General features: G+C 43.8%; 1 protein-coding gene across 6 annotated transcripts in view; it reads right to left on the reverse strand.

Annotated features, from left to right (window-relative positions):
* The window catches only part of ABCB5 (ATP binding cassette subfamily B member 5), a 56,715-nt gene that overhangs the window by 12,136 nt on the left and 19,747 nt on the right, over positions 1-24,832 (reverse strand). For 5 of the 6 annotated variants that reach the window (XM_081164331.1, XM_081164333.1, XM_081164330.1 and 2 more), the window contains 13 exons: positions 23,388-23,535; positions 21,510-21,570; positions 19,693-19,884; positions 19,228-19,399; positions 17,560-17,684; positions 16,880-17,057; positions 15,345-15,458; positions 13,444-13,554; positions 12,965-13,090; positions 11,043-11,246; positions 8,930-9,100; positions 7,983-8,144; positions 2,775-3,032 (listed from right to left, as the gene is read on the reverse strand). In XM_081164331.1, the coding sequence (XP_081020457.1) occupies positions 2,775-3,032; positions 7,983-8,144; positions 8,930-9,100; positions 11,043-11,246; positions 12,965-13,090; positions 13,444-13,554; positions 15,345-15,458; positions 16,880-17,057; positions 17,560-17,684; positions 19,228-19,399; positions 19,693-19,884; positions 21,510-21,570; positions 23,388-23,535 (2,022 nt within the window). Of the gene's footprint in view, positions 1-2,774; positions 3,033-7,982; positions 8,145-8,929; positions 9,101-11,042; positions 11,247-12,964; positions 13,091-13,443; positions 13,555-15,344; positions 15,459-16,879; positions 17,058-17,559; positions 17,685-19,227; positions 19,400-19,692; positions 19,885-21,509; positions 21,571-22,520; positions 22,661-23,387; positions 23,536-24,832 lie in introns of those variants that run through there. The other variant, XM_081164335.1, reaches the window with a different exon arrangement.

The following is a 24,832-nucleotide window of genomic DNA, read 5'->3' on the forward strand; positions in this document are numbered from 1 at the left end:
GCTCAAAAATGTGGAGAAAACAAAGGGGGGAAATGGAACAAAAGGCCGACTCATGTCAAAATCTATCTAAAAGGGCACTGAAAAGTCAAAGTGGATCAGTCATAATGAATGGCAACTTTAACGCATGAACCTTTCTGATGAATGATTTTTAAAAGAGTCTTTTAATTTAATTTTGATTTCTCATCATTTTCATGTTTTGATGTAAGCCGCTTAATTCTTCAGAAAAAAGGGATCTCAATGTTTAAAAATTAAAAAGTAAAAATTGAGAACATTAGTCTAACACAGCTACAGCCATCCTTGAAGTCAGTGGTTAGGAAGCAATATCACGAGTGTATCAAACCTCTTCCAAATTGCTTTGTCTATCAGTCAAGCCCAATTACCAAAACCACCAGAGAGTTGTACAAAATTGCAATTTAACCAATATATATTTTTCTGCAGATATAGACATAGGTGTATCTTTATGTCAGGTTATATGAAGACAGAATCAAGCACACAAGTTTGTAGAAAATATTACTTGAAGTCATGAGGCAAGTTTTTCAGACAAGCTATTTTTCACAAGATTGATAGATACTGACAGAAGCATGACCATATTTGGCATATTATTATTACTATTACAATGGATATATTAAAAAGGTAAAGGTACCCCTGCCCGTACGGGCCAGTCGTGACCGACTCTAGGGTTGCGCGCTCATCTCGCTCAAGAGGCCGGCGCCGTCCGAAGACACTTCCGGGTCATGTGGCCAGCGTGGCGAAGCTGCAACTGGCGAGCCAGCACCAGCGCCGCACACGGAAACGCCGTTTACCTTCCCGCTATAAAGCGATACCTATTTATCTACTTGCACTTAGGGGTGCTTTCGAACTGCTAGGTGGGCAGGAGCTGGGACCGAACGGCGGGAGCTCACCCCGCCGCGGGGATTCGAACCGCCGACCTTACGATCAGCAAGTCCTAGGCACTGAGGTTTTACCCACAGCGCCACCCGCATCAATGGATATATTAATTACCTTTTAAACCATCGTCTCAAGGAGATTTACTCAAAAGATTATTTAAAACAGTTAAAAACACAAATACATTCAAAACAAGAGTAGAACCTTAACAATTGGGCACTCGTGGTAAAGACCCAGCTGGGAAAATCTATTCTCAGCTTTGCAAAATGGATGCTTCCAGGAATGCTACACAGGGGCTGTGTTTTTAAAGTCTTCACTGGCTCCCAGTTCCACTTTCCCACTCTTAACTCCATCCCTTCTTCCACTTTGCCTACTGTGAAACAATATTTTGTTCATCTGTCAATACCAGGCATAGGCAAACTCGGCCCTCCAGATGTTTTTCGGACTACAACTCCCATCATCCCTGACCACTGTTCCTGTTAGCTAGGGATGATGGGAGTTGTAGTCCCAAAACATCTGGAGGGCCAAGTTTGCCTATGCCTTGTCAATACTCTCTCGTTTGTTTGTTCTGCACAACTTTTTCTACACCACTGGACTGTCTCCCATTTCTGCAATCCCCCCCCCCTATTTTTTCTTCCCATGCATGAAGACAGATGCGATAGGGGAAGAAAACAAGAGAGCACTCCCAGGGCATTCGTCACCTGACAAGCAAGTCTGTTTCCACAATGGAGAATGTCAAGTCTGCACACCAGTGGATCTAAACAGTGGTTCACCTCATCTGCTTTACCTCTCTCTTGTGCTTTGGTTGGGGTGGGTCTGCCTTTATTTTTCACTGCCTATTTAATAATAATGGAAACTTTCCATTGTTATAAGAGTCGTTCAGGAAGTGGGTGGATAAATTCCTGCTGGCACTGCGTGAACCCACCTCTGGCCTATGCTTCAAATTTGCAGAATTGCTTTGTTCAGAGTCCAGCCATGGAAAGCAAAGATACATTTGGACTGAATGTAGGGAAGGCACTTCCAGGTGGCACTCATGTGCCAGAAAACCCTACATGTTAGACAGCCCCCACCATACCAATGCTGGTTATGCATCAGCCAGGGAGCAGGCCCACCATCATTTAGGGGAAGAACATCCCCTGCATGGTCCTCCTTGTTCCTTCACACGTTCAAACTGACCCCTGTAGAGAGTTAATGAAAGATTATCTCTGAGTGATAGTGTCAGGGACTGGGCAGAGGAGCAATGGTGGAGACCGACTCCCCAGTCTGACCCTTCCAGAGGGAGGGAGGTCAGAGCTCAGAGGAAGATGAGGGGGAAAGTTGGGAAATAATGGGAGAGGAGGAGCAGGCAGAGCTGGAGCAGCAGCTGGCTGACACGTTATCACTAGAAAGCATTCCAGACCCACCACCTTCCAGAACCAAGCAAGCCTTAAAAGTAGGAGAGCAAAGAGCTCAAAGACAGATGCCACTAAGTGGCGTGATGCTGATGACGAATGAGGAAGTGGGAGAGAAGGGTGTGTGTGGAGAATTACTCGGGACAACGCCATTATCCGAGAGGCTGTGTTCCAAAGCCTCTCTCTGTAAATACTGAATAAAAAGCGGATGGTAAGAAACTTTTCTCTGTCTTTGTACGTTCCTGGCAACCGGCCGTGGGTGTTGCTTGCAGCCACCTGACAGACAGAGACTTTGTATTTAAACCTCAGCCAACATACATGCACCAATAAAAAGCATATGGATTATGAAGTTCATGAAAGCTGAAACTAAACAGTGCTCAGGTCTAGAATGATGTATAAGAAACACAATGCATCTACCATCTTCACAAAATGGAATGTTCTGTTCTAAATTTTATGCTATTCTCACAAGGCATGTTAAGAATTAATCTTAGCACTAACCACTTTCTTCTTCTTCCCTTTCTTCTTCTTCCTCCTCTTCCTCTTCTTCCTGTCAGAGTATCTTTTCGTAGAAGCCCTACTGAGGCTGCGTTTACGGAAGCTTCCTCCCTTAGCTAATTCTGTGCCACCAACAGGATTTTCCAAGACACTGGCCTCCACGTCATTTAGATAATCATCCTCAGAGTCGTCGTCATCTTCCTCAGTCTCAAAATCTGTTTCTTCTACTGTTTCATCGCTTTGATCATCTCCACCATAGCACTAAGGTAAAGAGGAATTAGTCAGTCCGAAGAAAATTCATTACCCATGGAAAATATCAAGAGAAACGTATTTAATTACTATGTACAATGATTAAATCTCTGTACACAGAAAAGCATGTGGTGCACTCTGAAGTGGCACAATTTCAGATTTTTTGGGTGGTGGTGTCATTTTTGAGTTCCATTCCAAAACTAGCTGCCCAAGAGATATTCAGAAAAAGGATTCTAGCATAGTCTTTCTTTTTGTACATAAAGGTTTCCCCCCTTTTTAAACGCGCAATGAGTTTTTGACAAGAGTATTTTAACAGGCTGTCACACTTCTGCTCTGAAATCCTATGGAACTTGTGCTACGTGCTTTTCCTGAACATGTAGAGCACCTTTAACTGAAAAGTACTTGCCTATTTCTATCAATGAAAGTGGAATTAAAATAAATAAAACTACCCAGTACAGTAGTTCTCAGAAACAGACACAGACAGAAGAAAGCACCAGTTCAGTCTGTAACTTTGCTTGGGTGTTATCTGGGCAGATGGGTGGAAATAACCTTTTTAAGGCTGAGGGCCACACTTACGCATGGTCAACTATGTCAACTGGGGCCCTATGTCAAAGTTGGCTTGACCAAATGATTGGGGTTTTTTTTAGCAACAATTTTTGTGGGGTATTCCAAGCATCACAGAATGACAGCAGGGGACTCACGGGAATCATCAGTAAAGAAGGGGGGGAGGATTGTTATTATTATTATGAAAAATGGACATTTAGGGGGCACAAGAAACATTTTAGTGTTGTGGCATGACAGTGGCTTTCAGCATTGAGGCATAGGTTTTCAGGACCCACCTTATTTTTTATGGTTGAAAGCATGAAGGGCAGGAAATAACTACCATATTTTTCGCTCTATAGGACACACTTTTTCCCTTCTAAAAAGTAAGGGAAAATGTGTGTGCGTCTTATGGAGCGAATGCAGGCTGCGCGGCTAAGCCCAAAGCCAGAACCGGGAGATGGAGAGCTGCGCAGCGCTCCGTCTCGCTGTTCTAGCTTGGGGATGGCTGTGCAAAGACTCCGCAGGGCAGCGGGGTGCCTTCAACCTGCTACCCTGCGGAGGCTTCACAGGCTGTCCCCGAAGCCAGAACAGCAAGAGGCTATCCCAGAAGCCAGATCCCTCTTGCTGTTCTGGCTTCTGGGGTTCAGAATTTTTTTCTTCTTGTTTCCTCCCCGCCAAACTAGGTGCGTCTTATCGTCCAGTGCATCCTATAGAGCGAAAAATACGGTAACTAACTAACTACCGGTAACTAACTCCCATTAAAAAAAAAAAGACAATAGGGAGGGTCTGGGCCCTCTCTACAAAAAACCTCTTGCATGACCTGATACGACTCATAGGTCATGAGTTAGCCATCCCTGATATATATGAATTCTTTGTTATGTTACACTAGAGAAGCAAACAACATCTGGCAAAGACAAACATGTGTTGTTTCTCCTGAGTATCCCCATTTGTGTGCAAGTTAGCTTTTAACCACCAGTGCTGTGCCCACGAAAGGCGAATGCTTAGCTGTTTCAAGCACCTTCACTCAAACACAGGGAATATAATTGGGTGAAAAGGCAAACCCAAATGGTAGGTGCAATAGCATGATGCAAACCTTACAAAAGTGGTCCATAGCAATGGTTTCGCTTCTTTGGCAACCTGCCATCTTTCCCAACACTCTTAACTCTGTGGGGGCAGATGTCATAGGCGAAGGGGATCGAGATACGGATATGCTCGTACCCCTTCCAATCTGCGCCCCATCCCGAGAGACGAGGGTAGGGTGAGCAAGGATTACTCACCTCCGTCACTGGTGTTGTGCAATGCCAGGTCTATAGGCAACAAAACCGCCACCCTGCGAGATTTCATCATCTCGCAGGGGGTCGACCTGGCTTGTGTGACGGAGACCTGGGTGCGTGAAGGGGATACTGTTACCTTACGAGAGATGGCGCCCCTGGGTTTTTCCGTCCTCCACCAGTCACGGACTGTGGGCCGGGGGGGAGGGGTGGCACTATTAATCCGGGAAGATTGTTCTTTCAGGGCTCTACCATCGCCATTGATCCCCGGCATTGAATGTGTTGGCCTAGTGTGGGGCTCCGAAGTGAGCTTGGCTGTCTGGCTGGTGTACCGGCCACCTAGCGCACCAGCAGCCACCCTGTCAGGCCTGCTGGAGGCGGTGGCCAGCTGGGCCTTGGAGTTCCCTAACCTATTGGGGGACTTCAACATCCATGCCGATGCCACTCCCTCCTCACAGGCTCTGGACCTGGTGTCTTCCATGGCGACACTAGGGCTCTCCCAGTTTGTTTCGGGCCCCACACATCAAGCAGGCCACACGCTGGATCTGATCTTTGGCGTCGGTATAGATGTGATCATGTTTCCTTCGATGAAGGTGCCATGGTCTGATCACTACGCTCTGAAAGCCAGGATTGATGTTCCACCCCCACCCTGCTTAGGTGGTGAGCCGATTTGGGCTCGCCCGCGGAGGCTGATGGACCCTGATAGATTCCGTCAAGCCTTGCGGGACCTTTCTCCCCCTGGCGACTCACTGACTGAGCTTGTTGAGGGCTGGAATACCCAGCTCCTGGCAGCCATCAATGAGATCGCACCTAAGCGCCCTCTGCGACCCCGCAGAAACCGGGCTCCCTGGTTTACTGAGGAGCTCCGGAAAATGAAGCGGGACCTCAGACGGCTAGAGCGAGTATGGCGGGGTGCCCGTGACGGAGCCTCAAGAACATCTTATAGGGTTTTTATGAAAACCTACGAGATGGCAGTGAAGGCCGCTAAGAAGTCCTACTTCTCGGCCTCCATTGCATCCGCTAGCTCTCGCCCGGCACAATTATTTAGTATAATTCGGTCTTTAACGTCCCTCGAAGGACAGCCAAATTTAAATAACAATTCGACACACAGCTGTGAGGCATTTGCGAGCTTTTTTGCGGAGAAGGTCCTGTCGCTCCGCCATGACCTCCCTGCCAATTTGGATACAATAAAGGAACTGGAGGCCCCTCGACTGTCCTCGGGTCCAGTATTGGACCACTTTGACCGGATATCCCCAGCTGATGTGGACAGATTCCTCCGAGCTGGAAAACCCACCACTTGTCCTCTCGACCCGTGCCCGTCTTGGCTGATTAGAGCGTGTCCAGACGAGGTGCGGGCCCCCCTGGGGGATATCATCAATTTGTCCCTTGGCACCGGGACATTCCCAGGGGAACTGAAGGAGGCAGTGGTGCGTCCGCTCTTAAAGAAAACATCATTAGATCCTTTAGATCTATCCAATTACCGCCCAGTTTCGAATCTTCCATTCCTGGGTAAGGTGATTGAGAGAGCGGTTGCTGAACAGCTTGGTAGGTTTCTGGATGAAACATCGGCTCTGGATCCATTCCAGTCCGGCTTCCGCGCTGGTCATGGGACCGAGACGGCTCTGGTCGCCCTAACAGATGATCTTCGTAGACAGCTGGACCGAGGCGGGTCGGGGCTGCTGATTCTTCTAGATCTGTCAGCAGCTTTCGACATGGTCGATCACGAACTTCTGGACCACCGCCTCGCCGACGTGGGGATCCAGGGCACAGTCCTTCAATGGCTGCGCTCGTTTCTCTCTGGTCGGGGACAGAGGGTGGCGCTTGGGGGGGAACTGTCATCCCGCCACTCCTTGGTGTGTGGAGTGCCTCAGGGTGCGATTCTCTCCCCGATGCTTTTTAACATCTTTATGCGCCCCCTCGCCCAGCTTGTCCGGAGTTTTGGGCTGGGCTGCCATCAGTATGCTGATGACACCCAACTCTATCTGTTGATGGATGGCCATCCTGACTCGGCCCCAGACACACTGATCAGATGCTTGGAAGCTGTGGCTGGATGGTTACGTGGGAGCCGGTTGAAGTTAAATCCTTCGAAGACAGAGGTCCTCTGGCTGGGACGGGACGATATGGGATTGAGGGGGCAACTCCCATCTCTTGCGGGGGTGCAGTTAGTGCCAGCACCGTCCGTTAAGAGTTTGGGTGTAATCTTCGATACTTCCCTCTCCATGGAGGCGCAGATTGCAGCTATAACAAAGGCGGCATTTTTTCATCTCCGCCAAGCTAAGCAGTTGGCTCCTTACCTCTCTCGCCCTGACCTAGCCACTGTGATCCATGCGACGGTCACCTCCAGACTGGATTATTGTAACTCGCTCTACGTGGGGCTGCCCTTGAGACTGACCCAGAAACTCCAGCGGGTGCAGAATGCCGCAGCGAGACTCCTTACGGGGTCTTCGCTGCGGGATCACATTCATCCGGTGCTATACCAGCTGCACTGGCTCCCGGTGGAGTACAGGATCAGGTTTAAGGTGCTGGTTTTAACCTTCAAAGCCCTACACGGCCTAGGACCCTCGTATCTACGGGACCGCCTCTCCTGGTATGCCCCACAGAGGAACTTACGGTCCTCAAATAAAAACATCTTGAAGGTCCCAGGCCACAGAGAGGTTAGGCTGGCCTCAACTAGAGCCAGGGCTTTTTCGGCTGCGGCTCCAACCTGGTGGAACACTCTGTCACAAGAGACCAGGGCCCTGCAGGACTTGACATCTTTCCGCAGGGCCTGCAAGACAGAGCTGTTCCACCAGGCCTTTGGTTAGGGCACAGCCTGACTCCCTCCTTTGGCAATCTTTACAATACTTTAGTTTATAGTTGCCATCAATTTTGATTTTAATTAATTCTTATGATGTTTTTATAATGTTGCACTATTTTAGTGTTGTTAGCCGCCCTGAGCCCGGCTTCGGCTGGGGAGGGCGGGATATAAAGAAAATTTATTATTATTATTATTATTATTATTGAAAAGGATCTCTAGTCTCTCACCTGCCTGCCACAAAGCCCTGCGCACTTCCACGCTTCACCTGGTCCAACCTCTTTCTCCGAGTTCCCATTATGCTGACCCATGGGTTTAGCATGATGTGTAAACTGGGCCATGATGGCTCATTACCTGTTGCATTACAAGTGCATAGTAGACTCCCTTATGTGCCATGAGCTCGTCATGGGTCCCCTGTTCAACAACGACACCTTTCTCAAAGCCAGCAATAATGTCGGCTGTCCTGATGGTGGAGAGTCTGTGAGCAATCACGATGGTGGTTCGCCCAGTTCTGGCCTTGAGAAAAAAGAAACGAAAAGGGGTGGGAGAAGGCAAACATTTTTGTATACACAAACACAAGAAACATATACACAAGAAACTTGGTTCATCTGAAATCTGCACACAGGATGTCTAAAAGGAGGAGTCCCAGAGATTATTTATTTACTACCAATAACATACATCCAACAATTCTATTAATCACCTCTTATATTTAACTAGATTGTTATAGTTATAATTCATCTCTCACTTTTGATTTGCATTCAATGTATTTTCAGCACGTGATTAGACATATCATTATTGCTGTTTCCTCAACCGATTTAGCATTTCCTTTACAGATTTCACATTAAAATCTCAGTGTTGGCTAAATTAACATGGCTAACACTACAGTACACCAAGTCTCACTGCTTTGGCACCTTGCATTTTTGTTTGTTTTTATTTAAATATTTTTAAATCACACATAAGGGGGGGTGTGAGAATCCAAGGTGGTATACAACCTAAAAACACAGTATAATAAAAACACTAAACATATAAGTGAAACCTGGTTGGGCAAAGAACCTCAGGTTTGGAAGTTCTGTCTAAATAATATTTTTCAAGGGTTATGGCATATTCTTAAGGCCAAACTAGAACTGGCCTAGGAGATGCCTCAAGGAACTTCAGTTTTTTAAACTATAGCTCAGTTGGTTAAATTGTGGTGCTGATAACACCAAGGTTGCAGGTTCGATCCCCAGCATTGCAGGGGGTTGGACTAGATGATCTTCAGGATCCCTTCCAACTCTACAACTCTATGATAACAGACTATTTACCTTATCAAGTGCTGCTTGCACTATGGATTCGCTTTGATTATCCAGAGCAGAGGTAGCTTCATCCAGCAACAGGATCTTGGGGTTCCTGGCTAGGGCACGAGCAATTGCTATACGCTGCTTCTGCCCTCCACTCAGCTGAGCTCCCCTTTCGCCAACCATAGTGTCAAATTTCTGGGAAATTCAAAGCACAGAAATCAGACTGAATCACATGAGAGTTTCCACTCTTAGTTACAAACAAGAAAAGGCGATGCTGCGTAGAAGTAACACTCTACAGCCAAACACAAAACATTCAGTAACATTCAGCAAAGGAGCTTTCGTTTCTGTTTTCAGAGTACCATACCTCATGAGCATGGGTAGGCAAACTAAGGCCCGGGGGCCGGATCCAGCCCAATCGCCTTCTAAATCCGGCCTGTGGAAGGTCTGGGAATCAGTGTGTTTTCACATTAGTAGAATATGTCCTTTTATTTAAAATACATCTCTGGGTTATTTGTGGGGCCTGCCTGCTTTTTTTACATGAGTAGAATGTGTGCTTTTATTTGAAATGCATCTCTGGGTTATTTGTGGGGCATAGGAATTCATTCCCCCCCTCAAAATATAGTCCAGCCCCACACAAGGTCTGAGGGACAGTGGACTGGCCCCCTACTGAAAAAGTTTGCTGACCCCTGCTCATGAGCATAAGGACTTATTACTTGCAGCACAGATGGTGCTAATAACAGATTTATCTGTAAATATCTGGGACGCGGGTGGTGCTGTGGGTTAAACCACTGAGCCTAGGGCTTGCCGATCAGAAAGTTGGTGGTTTGAATCCCCGTGACGGGGTGAGCTCCCGTTGCTCGGTCCCTGCTCCTGCCAATGTAGCAGTTCGAAAGCATGAAGTGCAAGTAGATAAATAGGTATTGCTCTGGCAGGAATGTAAATGGCGTTTCAGTGCGCTGCTCTGGTTCGCTAGAAGCGTCTTAGTCATGCTGGCCACATGACCTGGAAGCTGTACGCTGGCTCCCTCGGCCAATAAAGCGAGATGAGTGCTGCAACCCCAGATTCGTCCGCGACTGGACCTAATGGTCAGGGGTCCCTTTACCTTTATATCAGGGACAGATTTAGCTAACAATACCTGGAAACTTTCCTAATGGAGAGAAGAAGGGGCGAAAGTGCTATGGTGGCACTCCAGTAATAAAATGGGTTTCTTCATTTGTGTGAACATTCTAAATGATTTGGTTAACTATTCACATTGGATTCACCAGTGTGTCCTATATGATCCAATATGCCATTTGCTAAGAATAAGTTTTTCTGTTATCAAAAGGAAGCAAAGGATTGGTTGACTGGAGCCATCTCAATGATTAACCACACTTAAACAATGGCTCATCTAAGCCACACATTTGAAGAGGACTGAATATCCAGAAAATATAGGAACAAAGAATTTGATTTAAGAGCTGAGCAGAGGGACATTTCCACTCACTCCAGTGTCCCATCCCACAGCCAGATGTACAGCTATGCTGTTGTTTTAAAAAAGAAAAATTATTTGTCCATCTACTGGAGTGAAAAACAATTAGCAATACAGTCATACCTCTTGTTACATTCGGTTCAGGTTATGTCTTTTCAGGTTGCGTGCCGCGGCGACCAGGAAGTACCGGGAACGGTTACTTCTGGGTTTCACAGCTTGCACATGCGCAGACGTGCAAAATGACGTCACATGCATGCGCAGAAGCGGCGAATTGTGACCTGCGCGTGCGCAGACGCGGGTTGCGTTCTGTTCAGGTTGCGAACAGGGCTCCGGAATGGATCCTGTTCGCAACCAGAGGTACTACTGTACAGTCGTACCTTGGTTCTCAAACAGAATGCATTCCAGGAGTCTGTTTGACTCCCGAAACCATTAAAAAACCAAGGCACGGCTTCCGATTAGCTGCAGGAATGTCCTGCAGCCAATCAAAAGATGCAGCACACAGAACACTCACTTCCAGGTTTCAATCATTCGGGAGCCGATTTGTTCTGGAGTCAAGGCGTTTGAGATCCAAGGTACGACTGTAGTTTAAAAGCTGACACGTGTAAATCCTTGCACATGTGGGAACGAAGTTCTCCAGATCGTAACAGAGAATGTGACAGTTCAGGTACTCACATCAGGAAGTTTGGATATGAAGTCATAAGCATTAGCTTCTTTTGCTGCTTGCTCAATGTCAGCATCAGTAACATCCTCTCTGCCGTAGCGGATGTTGCCTGCTATTGTAGTAGCAAACAATACGGGTTCCTGGCTTACAATGCCAATGTTTTCTCTCATCCACTTGAGATTGAGTGTCCGGATATCATGTCCATCTATGGTTATCTGGGATAAAGATGTAGCAATTTGTAGGAGGTCACAAAAGCAGGTTTTAAAATGGGCGTAGTTCATAGCTACATTCAGATAAACTTTCTTAGATAACTTCTAACTTTACAGATGATGAAGGGATAAATATACTCCAGTAAGCTATAGTTTTCCATTACATCTGAACCACAAAACTGTGGTTATTTGCTTTTAAAGAAGTCTGGATATGAAACTATGATTTAAAGTTGGCTTCAGATTCAGACTTGTTTGGAAACCACTGACCACAGTTTCCTGGTTCGAGCATAACAGATGACTTCTTGGTTTGTTTACTCAATTGCAAAGGGAGGGTGAAGAGGGGAAATGCTGTTTGTTCATATCTTATTATGACTGCTTGAATGCAGCCTATTTCATTAAGGGAAAAGCAAGCTAAAATGTTGACACATACGTACATACAGACTTGCCCTGGCCAAATCTTATGAACCTTCTTAATATGAACTTTTTGTATTTAGGCAATTAGTTTCAATAAGAGTTGTATACTGTATATTGACTTGAGACTACAGTAGGTCATGAAGGTAAAAAAAGGGCAACAAAATCAAAAAGAGGACAAGGCATTGCTAAGAAAAGCAAAAACTACAAATTGGGAGTTGGAAGTGGGATTAGATAAAGCCAGAGACAATTTAGAATAACTTCAGCAAGAAATATGCAAGAGAAATTCAAAACCTAGAAGGGTCCTGGTAGGCTTGCAGAGAAGGAGTGTGGTAGCTTTCTTAAATGAACATTTAGCACAATATATATAATTAGATCAGCTCTGATCCAATAATATAAAGTAAGCATTCAGGCTGGGTGCTAGCCAAATATGGATAATATTTCCAAGTTACATTATGGTCAAGTTTATTAGCTTATGAGAATAAGAGGCCATTAACTATTTTAACTAGGTGGGTGAAAAATTATGAAACGAAGGTAATGATATTGAAATATTCTCTATATCCATCCTGATGTTCTTATTAAACATAGGGAGTTTAAATTTCTAAGATATCAATTAAGGAATAAAAGAATTAAATAGAGATGGGGCATTCTGTTTAGACTTTCAATAAGGACAATGACTGACAGTTAAAACTATTGAAGAGCTACATGAGATGGAAAGGAACCTTAAGTTGACATTTTCAAAGGTTGAAAATAATCCAAATTCATGGCCCAAAACTAAAGATGGAGATCAGACAGCAGAAAGAGTAAATGTCAAGGACTGAGGGAAGGAACTAACTAACTAACTTCAGATAAGGGCACAGCAGATTTAGGCAAAGAAGAGCTTTAAGTAAAGGAAGGCCAAATAATCAAATAATTCAGAGAATTTATAAGATTAATTTTAACAAAACTATTATCTGTGTAGAGTATAATATCAAAAACATAGTCATGTGTATATATATATATGTATAATATCTATAAATGAAAATGTTAACAGTATTTGTGTATGTGTGTGTGTGGGGGGAATCATTTGTGACCATTTTTATTCTGTTGAAATAATATGTAAACTAAATGACCAGAAGCAGGAAGCACAGACTAAGAATTGCTCTTAAATTTAGTGAAAGTATTTAAAATGGGATTTCTTAACACAGTGGCAAAAGCACAGATGAATCTCTTACAGCAATGACTTCCAACCAAATATTTCAGTGCTTTTTCATATAGCAAACTGCAACTTGTGACACTGAAAATTGAACAGCTATGGTTCTGTCAAAACCTACTTCTCCTTCAGCGGGATCGTAGAATCTCTGCAATAGCTGAATTGTAGTACTTTTCCCACAACCACTGGAACCGACAAGAGCAATAGTTTTCCCAGGCTCGATTTTTAAGCTCAGACCTTTGAGAATCTGGAATTATTCACAAACATTTAAACATTTTAAACACAATGAAATAAAACAACAACAACCCAGAGATCACAGAAGCCTTCAGGGTGATTTGATCGATGAACAACATCCTAAAAATGAAACATGTTAACAGAGACATGGTTGCTGTATCTCAAAAACACATGCTGTGTTCTGAATGCAAACACCTGATTTAGTTGCTGATATTTTTATTTTGTTAAACAACAGCAATCCTAGTGATATATTTTAACAAAACCTATCAGCACTTATTTGAACACACAGTAAATCTTAATGCACATTTCCTTAAATACCCGAAACAACCAAAAAGAGGGGGGGGGGGAGAAAAAAGAAAAGCTTACTTGAGTATCAGGCCTTGAGGGATAGCTGAAACAGATGTCTTTGAATTCAATCTCTCCTCGCAGTTTGTCTGGCTTGAACCCCTCACTGGAACTGCTATCTATGGGGCGCGGCTGGAAAGGAAATTGGAAGTAAGATACATTTCTGTAACTGTGGCATAACACAGGCACGTTCTTCATTTTATGTCTAATGATAAACAAACAGGCCATTTCACTCTTTAAAATACTGCACGACTGTCTTCTCTTCCAAAAGGGCTGTATTTCTGGAAACCAGAACTGCCATTTCAGATGGCGGGGAACAGGATTCACAATGAACTTCAAAGATCACAACTTGCATAATATACTTATTGAAAATAAAGTAGCGAAAAAGCCAGTTTGCTGCAGCTACTTTATTTTAACACCTCATAAATAAATATATGAGTGCTCCTGAGGAATGAAGGAACACAGGTGGCGCTGTGGGTTAAACCACAGAGCCTAGGACTTGCCGATCAGAAGGTCGGCGGTTTGAATCCCTGAGACGGAGTGAGCTCCCATTGCTCGGTCCCTGCTCCTGCCAACCTAGCAGGTCGAAAGCACGTCAAAGTGCAAGTAGATAAATAGGTACCGCTCTGGAAGGAAGGTAAAAGGCGTTTCCGTGTGCTGCTCTGGTTCGTCAGAAGTGGCTTAGTCATGCTGGCCACATGACCCGGAAGCTGTACACCGGCTCCCTTGGCCAATAAAGCGAGATGAGCACCGCAACCCCAGAGTCGGCCACGACTGGACCTAATGGTCAGGGGTCCCTTTACTTTTACCTGAGGAATGATTATTTGTGGGCTAAAGCACAAGGCTGAGGTGTAGTGGTTAGAGTTCTGGATTAAGACTGGGGAGGCCCATGTTCAAATCCTCATTTGGCCACGAAGCTCACTGGCTGACCTTGGGCCAGTCATTTTCTCTCAGCCTGGCCTACCCCAAAGGGCTGTTGTGAAGATAAAAGCTGTATTTTGTGATAATTGTGTAATAGGGCGGTTCGTAAAAAACTTTTTTTTAAAAAAAATGCCTGCTCTAAAGGTCTTATCTTACTACACTAGGAATTATATTCCATGCATATCAGTTAATATCTTGACCCTGCTGCACTGAATTGAAATTTCAGCCTTCACGACATAGGAAAACAGTGAAGTAAACAGCCATTTTCGTGGAGGAGGGTCAAGATATTAACTGATATGCATGAAATTTCAGATATAGCTATATAATCCCTAGTGTAGTAAGATAAGACCTTTGGAGCAGGCATTTTTTTAAAAAAAGTTTTTTATGAACTACCCTATTGTGTAAGCCAATTTGAGGTGCTTCCAGGAAGCTTGGCTATCCAAATTGCAGTGAGCAGCAAGAAGGCGGCAAATGTAGAATGGTGTTGCTCACTTTCCTTCCCGGTGCTGAGTGTTGCTGCCAGTTCCTGAAAGGGGAAGGAGCTCAGCACAGCAGCAGAAGTGTTACCGTATATTGCTGCTGAGTTCCCTGTGTCCCACTCCTCTCTCTCAGAAATCGGCATTGATGCTTGGCATTGGGAAGGTAAGCGAGCAATGCCATCCTACCTGAACTGCCTTGCTGACCATTGCGTTTCTTGAGTCCTGAGAATTTCTCAGTGTTATAGTTGCCCACAATCCATCTGTAAACACATCATTAAATCTTGTTATCCCACATGTCGCCCAAACTGGTTGCATTTTTCTGTTTTAAAGCCATGACTATATATAAAGGGATACTAATGGGTTTGTTTGTTTTAAAATCCATTTTTTCCTATATTTGAAATGCTGATTCAAGAAATGTCTTAGGATAATTCATAACCTTCTATAAGAGCCTGTGTGATACTAAGGTAATTAGTTAATTAGACGATTACAGCAGTCATATTATACATCCCAGCCAATAAATACCTTCCTGATAATACTAAAGACTTCATAGGCTGCTCCTCGAGCATTAGCCACACTCTCCAAATTTGGGGAGGCTTGTCCAATGGAAAATGCGCCAACAATCACAGAAAAGAACACCTACAGTGAGGAAATGGTTGAAATAATTAACATTTGAAAACTAGGGATTTGCCATCAGTTAATGTAGTACCACAACAATTACAACTGCAATTCTATGCCTAGAAGTAAACCTCACTGAACACATGCAACTTACCTCCAAGTTAACATGACTTTTTAATTTTATTTACAGCAGAAACACTTTTACAAACATTTCTCCCCTCTCTTAAGTTTCTTCAGCTGTTAAAAACCTCCTATGTAGTCTAGCCATTGTGTCCAATGGAAAGAGCAGTTGAATTGTTCAGTCTGTAGAGCAAGAGACTTGAACTCAGGGCCATGAGTTCAAAACCCACGCTGGGCAAAAGGATTCCTGCATTGCAAGGGGGTTGGACAAGATGACCCTCGCGTTCCCTTCCAACTCTACAATTCTATGATTCTAAGAGTGCATAGTGTGGTTATTTCTGCGAGCAGGTGGAGCGGTTGATTAACTTAGCTCTGATAGAGGCACCTCTGTCTCGATTATTTTATCAAGAGGTGCCACTTCAGGGAAGAAATCTGTGCAGAGTAGGATTTTGTGTACGGATTGCCTTGCTGGATGTTATGTGCATCAACAAGAAAACAGGTCCAATTATGCATATTGTGATGGTAGATAAGGTTCATACACAGAGAGATTTAGTTAGGTAATGCTAGATTCTGGGCTTAATGGTATTCCCTCTTTAGGTTGCAATAGGTTTCTTGGGTTATTGCGTTTGGTTTGATTTTCTGTGTTGTGGTCTTGTTGTGAACCACCCTGGGACCTCCAATTATAGGACAGTGTATAAGTTGAATAAATAAATGATGATGATGAACCAAGCCAAGAGAAGAGTACTAGACTTCTGCCCTAATGTCCTTGCCCAATGGCACATACATATGCACTGAAACAAACTTTGGTCACCGTGAATGTTGGAAATTACTGCTTCCAGTATCCACACAGCACCAGTTTGAAACGAAGTCCATTACTGCACATACTGATCTGCAGGTCAAGATAATATGTGCAGAACCAGGTAGCAAAGCTTCTGTGGGTTGGGCTCAAATCTCCAATGCAGCCTCTACTTATAAGTTCAGAGCAGTGGCGTCACAACGGGGGGGGGGCACTGCACCCTGGGTTTCATGGCTTGGGTGGGGTGACAAGAAGGCACCCCACAAGCAGCCATGCCACAGCCGCATGTGGAGGATCCTCCGTTCATGGCTGCAGCCGCAAGCAGAGGATCCCGGTGCTGGCGGCAAATGGCTATGTACAGCGCATGTGCGGTATTGCTACGTACGGCGCGTGCTTCCTACGTAACAACACTGCACATGCGCCCTAGGTAGCGATGCCCCGCCTGGGGTGTCACGACGCCTTCGTTCGCCCCTGGTTCAGAGATCATTTTTTTAAAAGTCTGCATTCAGCAGGACAACTGACTTACAATTAATACTTTCCCGATGTTGTAATTTTCTTTCTCCTCCAGTGTGAGCTTGGTTCCATACCAAAAGGCAAGTGCATAGCATCCATATATGCAAAACTGGGAGACACCCATAGAGACATTGGTGGTGATGCTCTTTTTCATTCCAACAACCCTAGCGTCCTCTAGGTTTGCATCATACCTGAAAACAAACCGCCAAATGTGATTATTTAAGGTATTTCCCACTCAATTCTGCTTCCATACAGGCAAGTACTCATTGCTATTTATCTCTATAAACAAACCCCATACTGCTTAAATCTTCTGAGGCTGCTCTAGAACCACACTGGATTTTTCCTGTCTGAAGGTGTAGCCCACAGTTTTAACAAGAAATGTGTGTGAGAAAAGCAGGCATGTTTCATCCTGTGATGCCCCTTGGCTGAAGGCAGACGTTCGAAGAACATAGTTCACACTGGCTTACAAACCTGTTTCCATCAGCCATGTTGGATGGGCAGAATTATAGCTTGATCTCCACCTGAACATGCGCAACAATACACACGTTGGGTTCTACACTAATCTGGAGGGATGCTTTCAGTTGCTGATCTCTAATGCTCTCAAAGAACGCCTGTTTCAGCTTCTTCAGAGAAGGAACAAATGTACCTTCTAAATAGCTTTCCAATTACGCTTATTGTTAGAAGCGGCCTTACCTGGCTGTAGCTTTCGCCTGCCCATTAAAAGCAACAACGGTCCTGATGGCCGACAATATTTCTTCTGCCACAGCACCTGCCTTAGCATAGGCTGACAGTTCTTTAGTAGTCAACACCGACAGGAGCTGGAATATGTAAAAAATGAAACGAAAAATGAAGTTGTTTCACAGAACAACCCAATAAACTCATAGAACTATCTATGTGACAGGAAATGGGAACGGGTCTTTTATTCATAGGCAGTATTTCAATTCTAGCTCTGAATGACCCCTGGTTTACACCAGAGTAAGGAACATGTTTTAGCCCATGGACTGCATTGTCTTATAGGCAACCATCTGCAGGGTGCATGCCAGTGATGGGCTGCAGGCCAGAGGCAAAAGTGAGCAATAGACCTGCAAAACTCTCTTCAGCCAGGCAAGCAAGATGCATAAGTATAGTTCAAGGGCACTTTCCAGGCATGCAGAAACACTTGAGGTGGTCAAGGAGCAGAGTGGTGAGGCGAGGAGCCTGGGCAGAGTCCCAAGGCCCAGAGAAAGGCCCAGAGGGCTGCATTAGGCCCTAGGCCTTATGTTCCTCACCTGTTCTGCACCAACAAAATGGGTTACTTGTGCAGACAGTTCTCTTGCATGAGAGACTTTTCTTGATCATAGAATAAAGCTGATTATATGGGTTTTAGCAAAATGACGAAAATACTACTTTAAAAATGTATGTGCTGAAAGACTGGAAACTCCTTATAGACTTTTTGAGTGATAAAGAATGCGAACTTATGATATCTGGGTTTGAGGATTGAAGAAAATATTGCTTTTATAGAAAGCCGAACTGATGGGTGCTATCTTGGAGTGGATGTTTTGAATAATTTTCTACATAAGGCTGACAGACGAAGAATAAGAAGTTCTCTTTTCCCTTCCCTTTTCTTTTTTCTTTCTTTCCCTTCCCCCTTCCTGGCTTATGTTTTTAGATTATTTTATCTTTGATTAAACAGTATTGGATATTAACCTCTGTACATTTTCTTTCAAACATTAATAAAATTTATTTTAAAAAATGTTTGTGTTTAAAAAGGTTGCTGCTTTTCTTTCAAACAATGAATTCAGCTACGTCTTTGTGTGGGGATGCAGGGAAATGAGGCTGTATCTGTCCAGTTCCTTTCCATAGCTATTTAATTATAGTCATTGGAATCTCCAATTATAAGGCATATGTGCATTATCAATTAGCACTAATTACAGGAGGCTCAGATGTGGGTTGGGTAGATTTATTATTCATTATTATGTACTTATCCCACCCTTTCCTCTCAGGACCCCTGAATGGTATACATGGACCCTGCTATAGGTCAGGCTGAGAGAAAATGGTTTGCCCAAACTTCCCCTGTAAAGTTTATGGTCACGTAGCAACTTAAGCCTAATCTCTCTGGTCTATGTCCAACTTTCTAACCACACTATCTCTTTCCTACAAATGGTTAATAAGAATTCTTAACATGACTGGAACAGTTTCGTGGTACCAAGTTATGCCAGATTAATGGGGCACAGTCTTTAAAGAGTGTTTTAGTTCATGAACACCATGCCATTCCCCCCCCCCATGCAGGTTTTCATTTTATCCTTCTTTCCTTCGGTTCTCCACCCCCCTTTGTTGCGCAGATAAGGAGAATTTTCGTTTGTAGCAGCTCCAGCAACTTACATATGACCACACACCCCCAGATATAACGAGAAGCGGGCTAACAGACAAGATAACCAGGGTCAGCTTCCATCCGTGCACAAATCCTATGATAATGCCCGTCAAAAACGTGCTTAAATTCTGCATTATTATGCTGAGCTTGTCTCCAAGTCCTTCGTGAATGGTGTTAATATCACTGCAATTAAGGATGAAAAATGTGAATGTCAGTTGATGTTTTTATTCAATAGTTAAGTCTTCAACACCTTTGTGAATGGTGTTGAAATCACTGCCATTAAATACAAACTCAGTATGGCAGCCTATGTACCTTCCCATCCATTTGGTTATGAAGGAGGAATGCCTACGCAAACACATTTAGGAACTAGCCATGTAGGGATTTACACCTGGCCCACAGCTGGAATCAGTTTTTGTTACATGGCACTGACCCCCCCCCTTTCCCCCAGATTATAACATAAAACAGAAACATCTTACTCTGTTAATCTCGTGTTCAATGTTCCAATCTGGTTGGTATCAAACCAGGCCATCTCTTGGTGAAGTACAGCAAAAAAGAACTTCTCGCGTATCCTTGCTGTTTGTCTTGCGGAACTGGTCACAAAGGTCCACACCTGAATCATGCTGCAGATCAACACCCCAAATCCAATACCAACGAAGTAGTAAGCATGTCTGTTGAAGAAACGACAGGTCAATGGGGTATTGCAATCCAACGTTTCCCACATCATGCCCTCCAAGCGTTTGGGACAAGAATTCTCAACAGCACAGGTCATCCTGGCTAATAGTTAGATACGATGTGATTTAGAGTCGAAAAACTCTGGAGGGTACTAGGTTAGGGGATGTTATTTCTATGCCACCATTCAGCCGAAGAGGCAGCTCGCAAAGCTTAGAAGGTGAACAGTGTCTTCTGTGCTACAACTCTTATATTGGGGAAATGAGGGTGCACTCACAGTTAGGAAGTGCAAGTGCAAAGCGAAACTGATCCTTTAGTGTGGCAGCCCCTACATTTTGTAACTCCCTTCCTGCTGACATTAAGCAGGTGCCTTCGCTGTACTCTTTTCAGTTCCTCCTTGAAACATTTCTGCTTAGGCAAGCCTACCCAGACAGGTGGAAACTATATGTTTACAGTGGAACCTTGGTTCTCGCACAGCTTAGCTGATGAACAAATCGGCTCCCAAATGCCACAAACTCGGAAGTAAGCGTTCCAGTTCTCGGATGTTTTTGGGAAGCCAAATATCCAACGTGGCTTCTGTTTGAGTGCAGGAAGCTCCGGCAGCCAATCGGAAGCCGCACCTTGGTTTCGAACAGTTTCAGGAGTCACTCGGATTTCCGTAACACATGGGTAGGCAAAGTAAGGTGCAGGGGCCAGAACCAGCCCAATCGCCTTCTAAATCCGGCCCATGGATGGTTCGGGAATCAGCGTGTTTTAACATGAGTAGAATGTGTCCTTTTATTTAAAAAGCATCTCTGGGTTATTCGTGGGGCATAGGAATTCGTTCATCTTTTTTTCCTTTTCAAAATATAGTCCGGCCCCCCACAAGGTCTGAGGGACAGTGGACCGGCCCCCTGCTGAAAAAGTTTGCTGACCCCTGCCGTAACAGATTAAGTTCAAGAACCAAGGTTCCACTCTATTATCTCTTTTTAACAACAGTTGATTTTAATAATCTTCTAATACCCATTTTAACTTATTTTATGTAGAACTACCTAGTTTTTAGCTAGATTTTTTTAAAAAAAGGTTTTTATAAAAACAACAACAACAAGCCGTATATGAATTCTGTTAAATAAAGGAACACAATGTGCTTGAGAGCAAGATGAAAGTCCATGGAGGGTAAATCTGTAACTGGCTACCAGCCATGATGACTATACATTACCTCATAAATCAGAGGCACATGTTTCATAGTACCTGTGTTCAAGCATTTGAAGAGTACTCTTTGGAAGAAAGACCCATATATCCTTCATGTCACTCTCATTATCAGAAGAAAATTCTTAACTAATGTTTTAATATAATTTTTCAAGGTAATTGGGGGAAAAAAATTATTGGGTTGTATCCAATGCTGGTCATATTCCTTGGAATAGACCCACTGAAATTAAGTTTATGTTGTGAACCACCCTGATACCTGTGGGTATAGGGTGGTATACAAATTTAATTCAACATCATCTGAATAGCTGTCAGTGGGGAACAACTGTGGGAAGAGGGATGTGACTTCCCAACCAGCATCTGTTGGGTCTTTAGTCTTCTTATGTTTTTAAAGTCAGCCATAGCTCAGTTAAAAAATAATAATTGGATAGGTTCTTACACGGCCATTTCGTTTTCTATATCTGAAGGTGGACATCCTGAGATATTAGCTAGTGCAGCTTCTGCAAAAGAGAAGGCAGTAGTTACAATTATCAGAAGAGGTGCTGCAAGATTTTCTGGCAATGCCATCTTAGCATTTTTACATGGCATTGCATGGCACTGTTAATTATTACTTGACTTAACAACGAAAAGTCTCAAGTAAAGAAAGATTAAGAGTTGCAGGCATTAAGCAGCTAGCCGGTTTCTAACCTTCAGACCTGATCTCTTCATGATGTAGGCAACTTTCCTAGGCATTTAAAAAAATATGTCAGTGTCAATAAAACATGCATTCAGTCCATGAGGGACCAAGCATGGCACGTTAGTTCCATTTAATGTTTCCCAACTTAACGTAACTGGATTTAACAGAAGCATATGACTGTCACACAGCCACTAAGTAATACTAAATCCACAACCCCTCCATGGGAAAGTCGCTCATGAAAAAAAGGAAAAATAAAATTGAGAGTTGTTGTTTTTTAAGCACATAGCATTTGGAACCTGGGATGCAGGTGGAGCTGTGGGTTAAACCACTGAGACTGGGGCTTGCCAATCAGAAGGTTGGCGGTTCGAATCCCCGCGACGGGGTGAGCTCCCATTGCTCGGTCCCTGCTCCTGCCAACCTAGCAGTTCAAAAGCATGTCAAAGTGCAAGTAGACAAATAGGTACCGCTCTGGCGGGAAGGTAAACGGCGTTTGCGTGCGCTGCTCTGGTTTGCCAGAAGTGGCTTTGTCACGCTGGACACATGACCCGGAAGCTGTACGCTGGCTCCCTTGGCCAATAAAGTGAGATGAGCGCCGCAATCCCAGAGTTGGCCACGACTGGACCTAATGGTCAGGGGTCCCTTTACCTTTATTTGGAACCTGTTTGACACATGTGGCTTTTTCATCCCTCCCCCCCCCCCATCCTATATATCCTTACATCTCTGCCAATGCATTCTTTTAGTATGTAGACATCTAAGTATGAAACACGCAATTACCCAAACATATGAGATCCATTTTTAAACCACATTGTCCACACTGTTGAAACTGATGCCCAAGTGGACCCTGATTTGTAGGCCTGATCCAGTTGCCATGGCTGCCAAACAGTAGCCATTTGCTTCTCCCAAGCTAAACTTCCTGTTAAGCAGCAATGGGGAATCTCTGGCCCTTCAGAAGTTCTTGGACTTCAACTCCCATCAGCCCCAGCCAGTGTGATCAATGATCAGAGGTGATGGGGTTTGTACTTCAAGAATATCCAGAGGGCTACAAGTTTCTCATTCATGCTGTCAAGATTTAACCACTTGAGCAAAGGTTCATTTATTTTATTTTATACTGAGTGCTTGGAGTAGCCTTTGCTTGATTACAGTTCATCAAGATTAAGAATGTAAATTGGGGGTGGGGAGGTGAATACTGATCTCTAGCATTTTAAAGCTCTGTGTTCTCCAACAATATTCTCAGTCTCCATATCTAGAAACTCAAGAAGCCCACAATATTCATATATTCTCTATCTCTCTCTCACACACACTGCTTTTCCCCCTAAAACAATGTCTAGGGGTACTCTCATTTTCCTGCTCATATTGAAATATTGCCCCACAATGAGACCAAACTTAGATTCACAAAACATTTAGGGGTATGTGTAGCCCTGTGCCGCCCCCCCCCCCAGAATAAAGCACTGTGTGTGTGTGTTTATGTCTTATATTTATGTTATTTTTCTTTCTCATTATCCTGTGTATGACTGTAACACAGAATGCATTGATGATGATATGATAAAACAGAAAAGCAAATTAAAAATATATTAATAATAATAAAAAAGAAACTCAATAATCTGAAAAAAACACAGATGGGGCAAACTTAGTGATTTTTACCTGTAACATTATTGCGGCTGGTCAACACAAAGCTGTTTGTCATTTGGCCGAAGACGATGATTAAAAGTGGCTGTCCAGTTCCAGCCGCAGCAGCTGCGATTAACCCCACTATCATTAAAGTAATATCTAGCCCATCTGCAAAATGAAACTAAATTGAGAAAGAAAAAACAGGAGGAATCAGGTGAAATTATGGCAGAATATGTGTGTATATGTGTGTCTCTGTGTATATGCCCGTATGTATGTACACACACATCATACTTAGTCGGCTGCTGGGCTTTCTTTCTGTTCTTCCTACCCTACTGGTGCTCTTCGTCCGCTTATGCAGAACAGACCTTTGTACCCTCCAACATTTCTCTGATGAAAATAGGGACATTATATTGTTATTTATTATTATTTATTTATTATTTAATTATTATTATTATTACTATTATTATTATTATTATTATTATTATTCCCTCCATCTGGGCAGCTTCCAACATATACAAAAACATAATAAAACATTAAACATTTAAAAACTTCCCTATACAGGGCTGCCTTCAGATGTCTTCTGAAGGTTATATAGTAGATAGGTAGCCGTGTTGGTCTGCCATAGTCAAAATAAATTTTTTTTTCTTCCAGTAGCACCTTAAAGACCAACTAAGTTAGTTCTTGGTATGAGCTTTCGTGTGCATGCTACTGGAAGAAATTTTTTTTTATTTTGACGAAGGTTATATAATTATTTAGCTCCTTGACATGGGGGGGGGGTGTGTCACATAATTCCATACCCTCCAACATTTCTCTAATGAAAATAGGGCTGTCCTAAGGAAAAGCAGGACATTCTTGGATCAAATCAGAAACCAAGATGGCTTCTGTAAATCCTGGACTGTCCCTGGTAAACAGGGACACTTGGGAGGGTCTGGACCTTACGTCAGAAAGGCCTCTCTCCAGCTGAGAATTTTCAGTCATCATTTTAACCTTCTCTCTCATGGTTTCTTTGTTCCCATTGCTCTCTCCATTTCTGAGCAACTGGGAGTTGATCGACAGCCAACCTTTCTCTTTTAGTTGACTAGTTCCTCACACTAGGTCAGGCATATCCAAACTTGGCCCTCCAGCTGTTTTGGGACTACAACTCCCATCATCCCTAGCTAACAGGACCAGTGGTCAGGAATGATGGGAATTGTAGTCCCAAAACGGCTGGAGGGCCGAGTTTGGGGATGCCGGCACTAGGTATTCCAAATCTCATTTTGAAGAAAAAGAGACATGGCTGGTTGTCTTCCTCATATTTTGTATTGTAGGATCAAGAGCAGGGCGTGGGCTCATATATTTCCTCATCACTCTTCCCCTAAAACATCTGGAGGCCCCCAGGTTCCTGTGGGTCATGTTGCTTGTGCTATGGAGGAAATGGGGAAGGGGTACATGACTCTGAGTGATGCTCCTGATGTCACTACATTTGTAGATGTGAGGAA

The sequence above is a fragment of the Podarcis bocagei genome (genome assembly GCF_964188305.1).
Source record: "Podarcis bocagei genome assembly, chromosome: 12".
NCBI classification, from domain to species: Eukaryota; Metazoa; Chordata; class Lepidosauria; order Squamata; family Lacertidae; genus Podarcis; species Podarcis bocagei.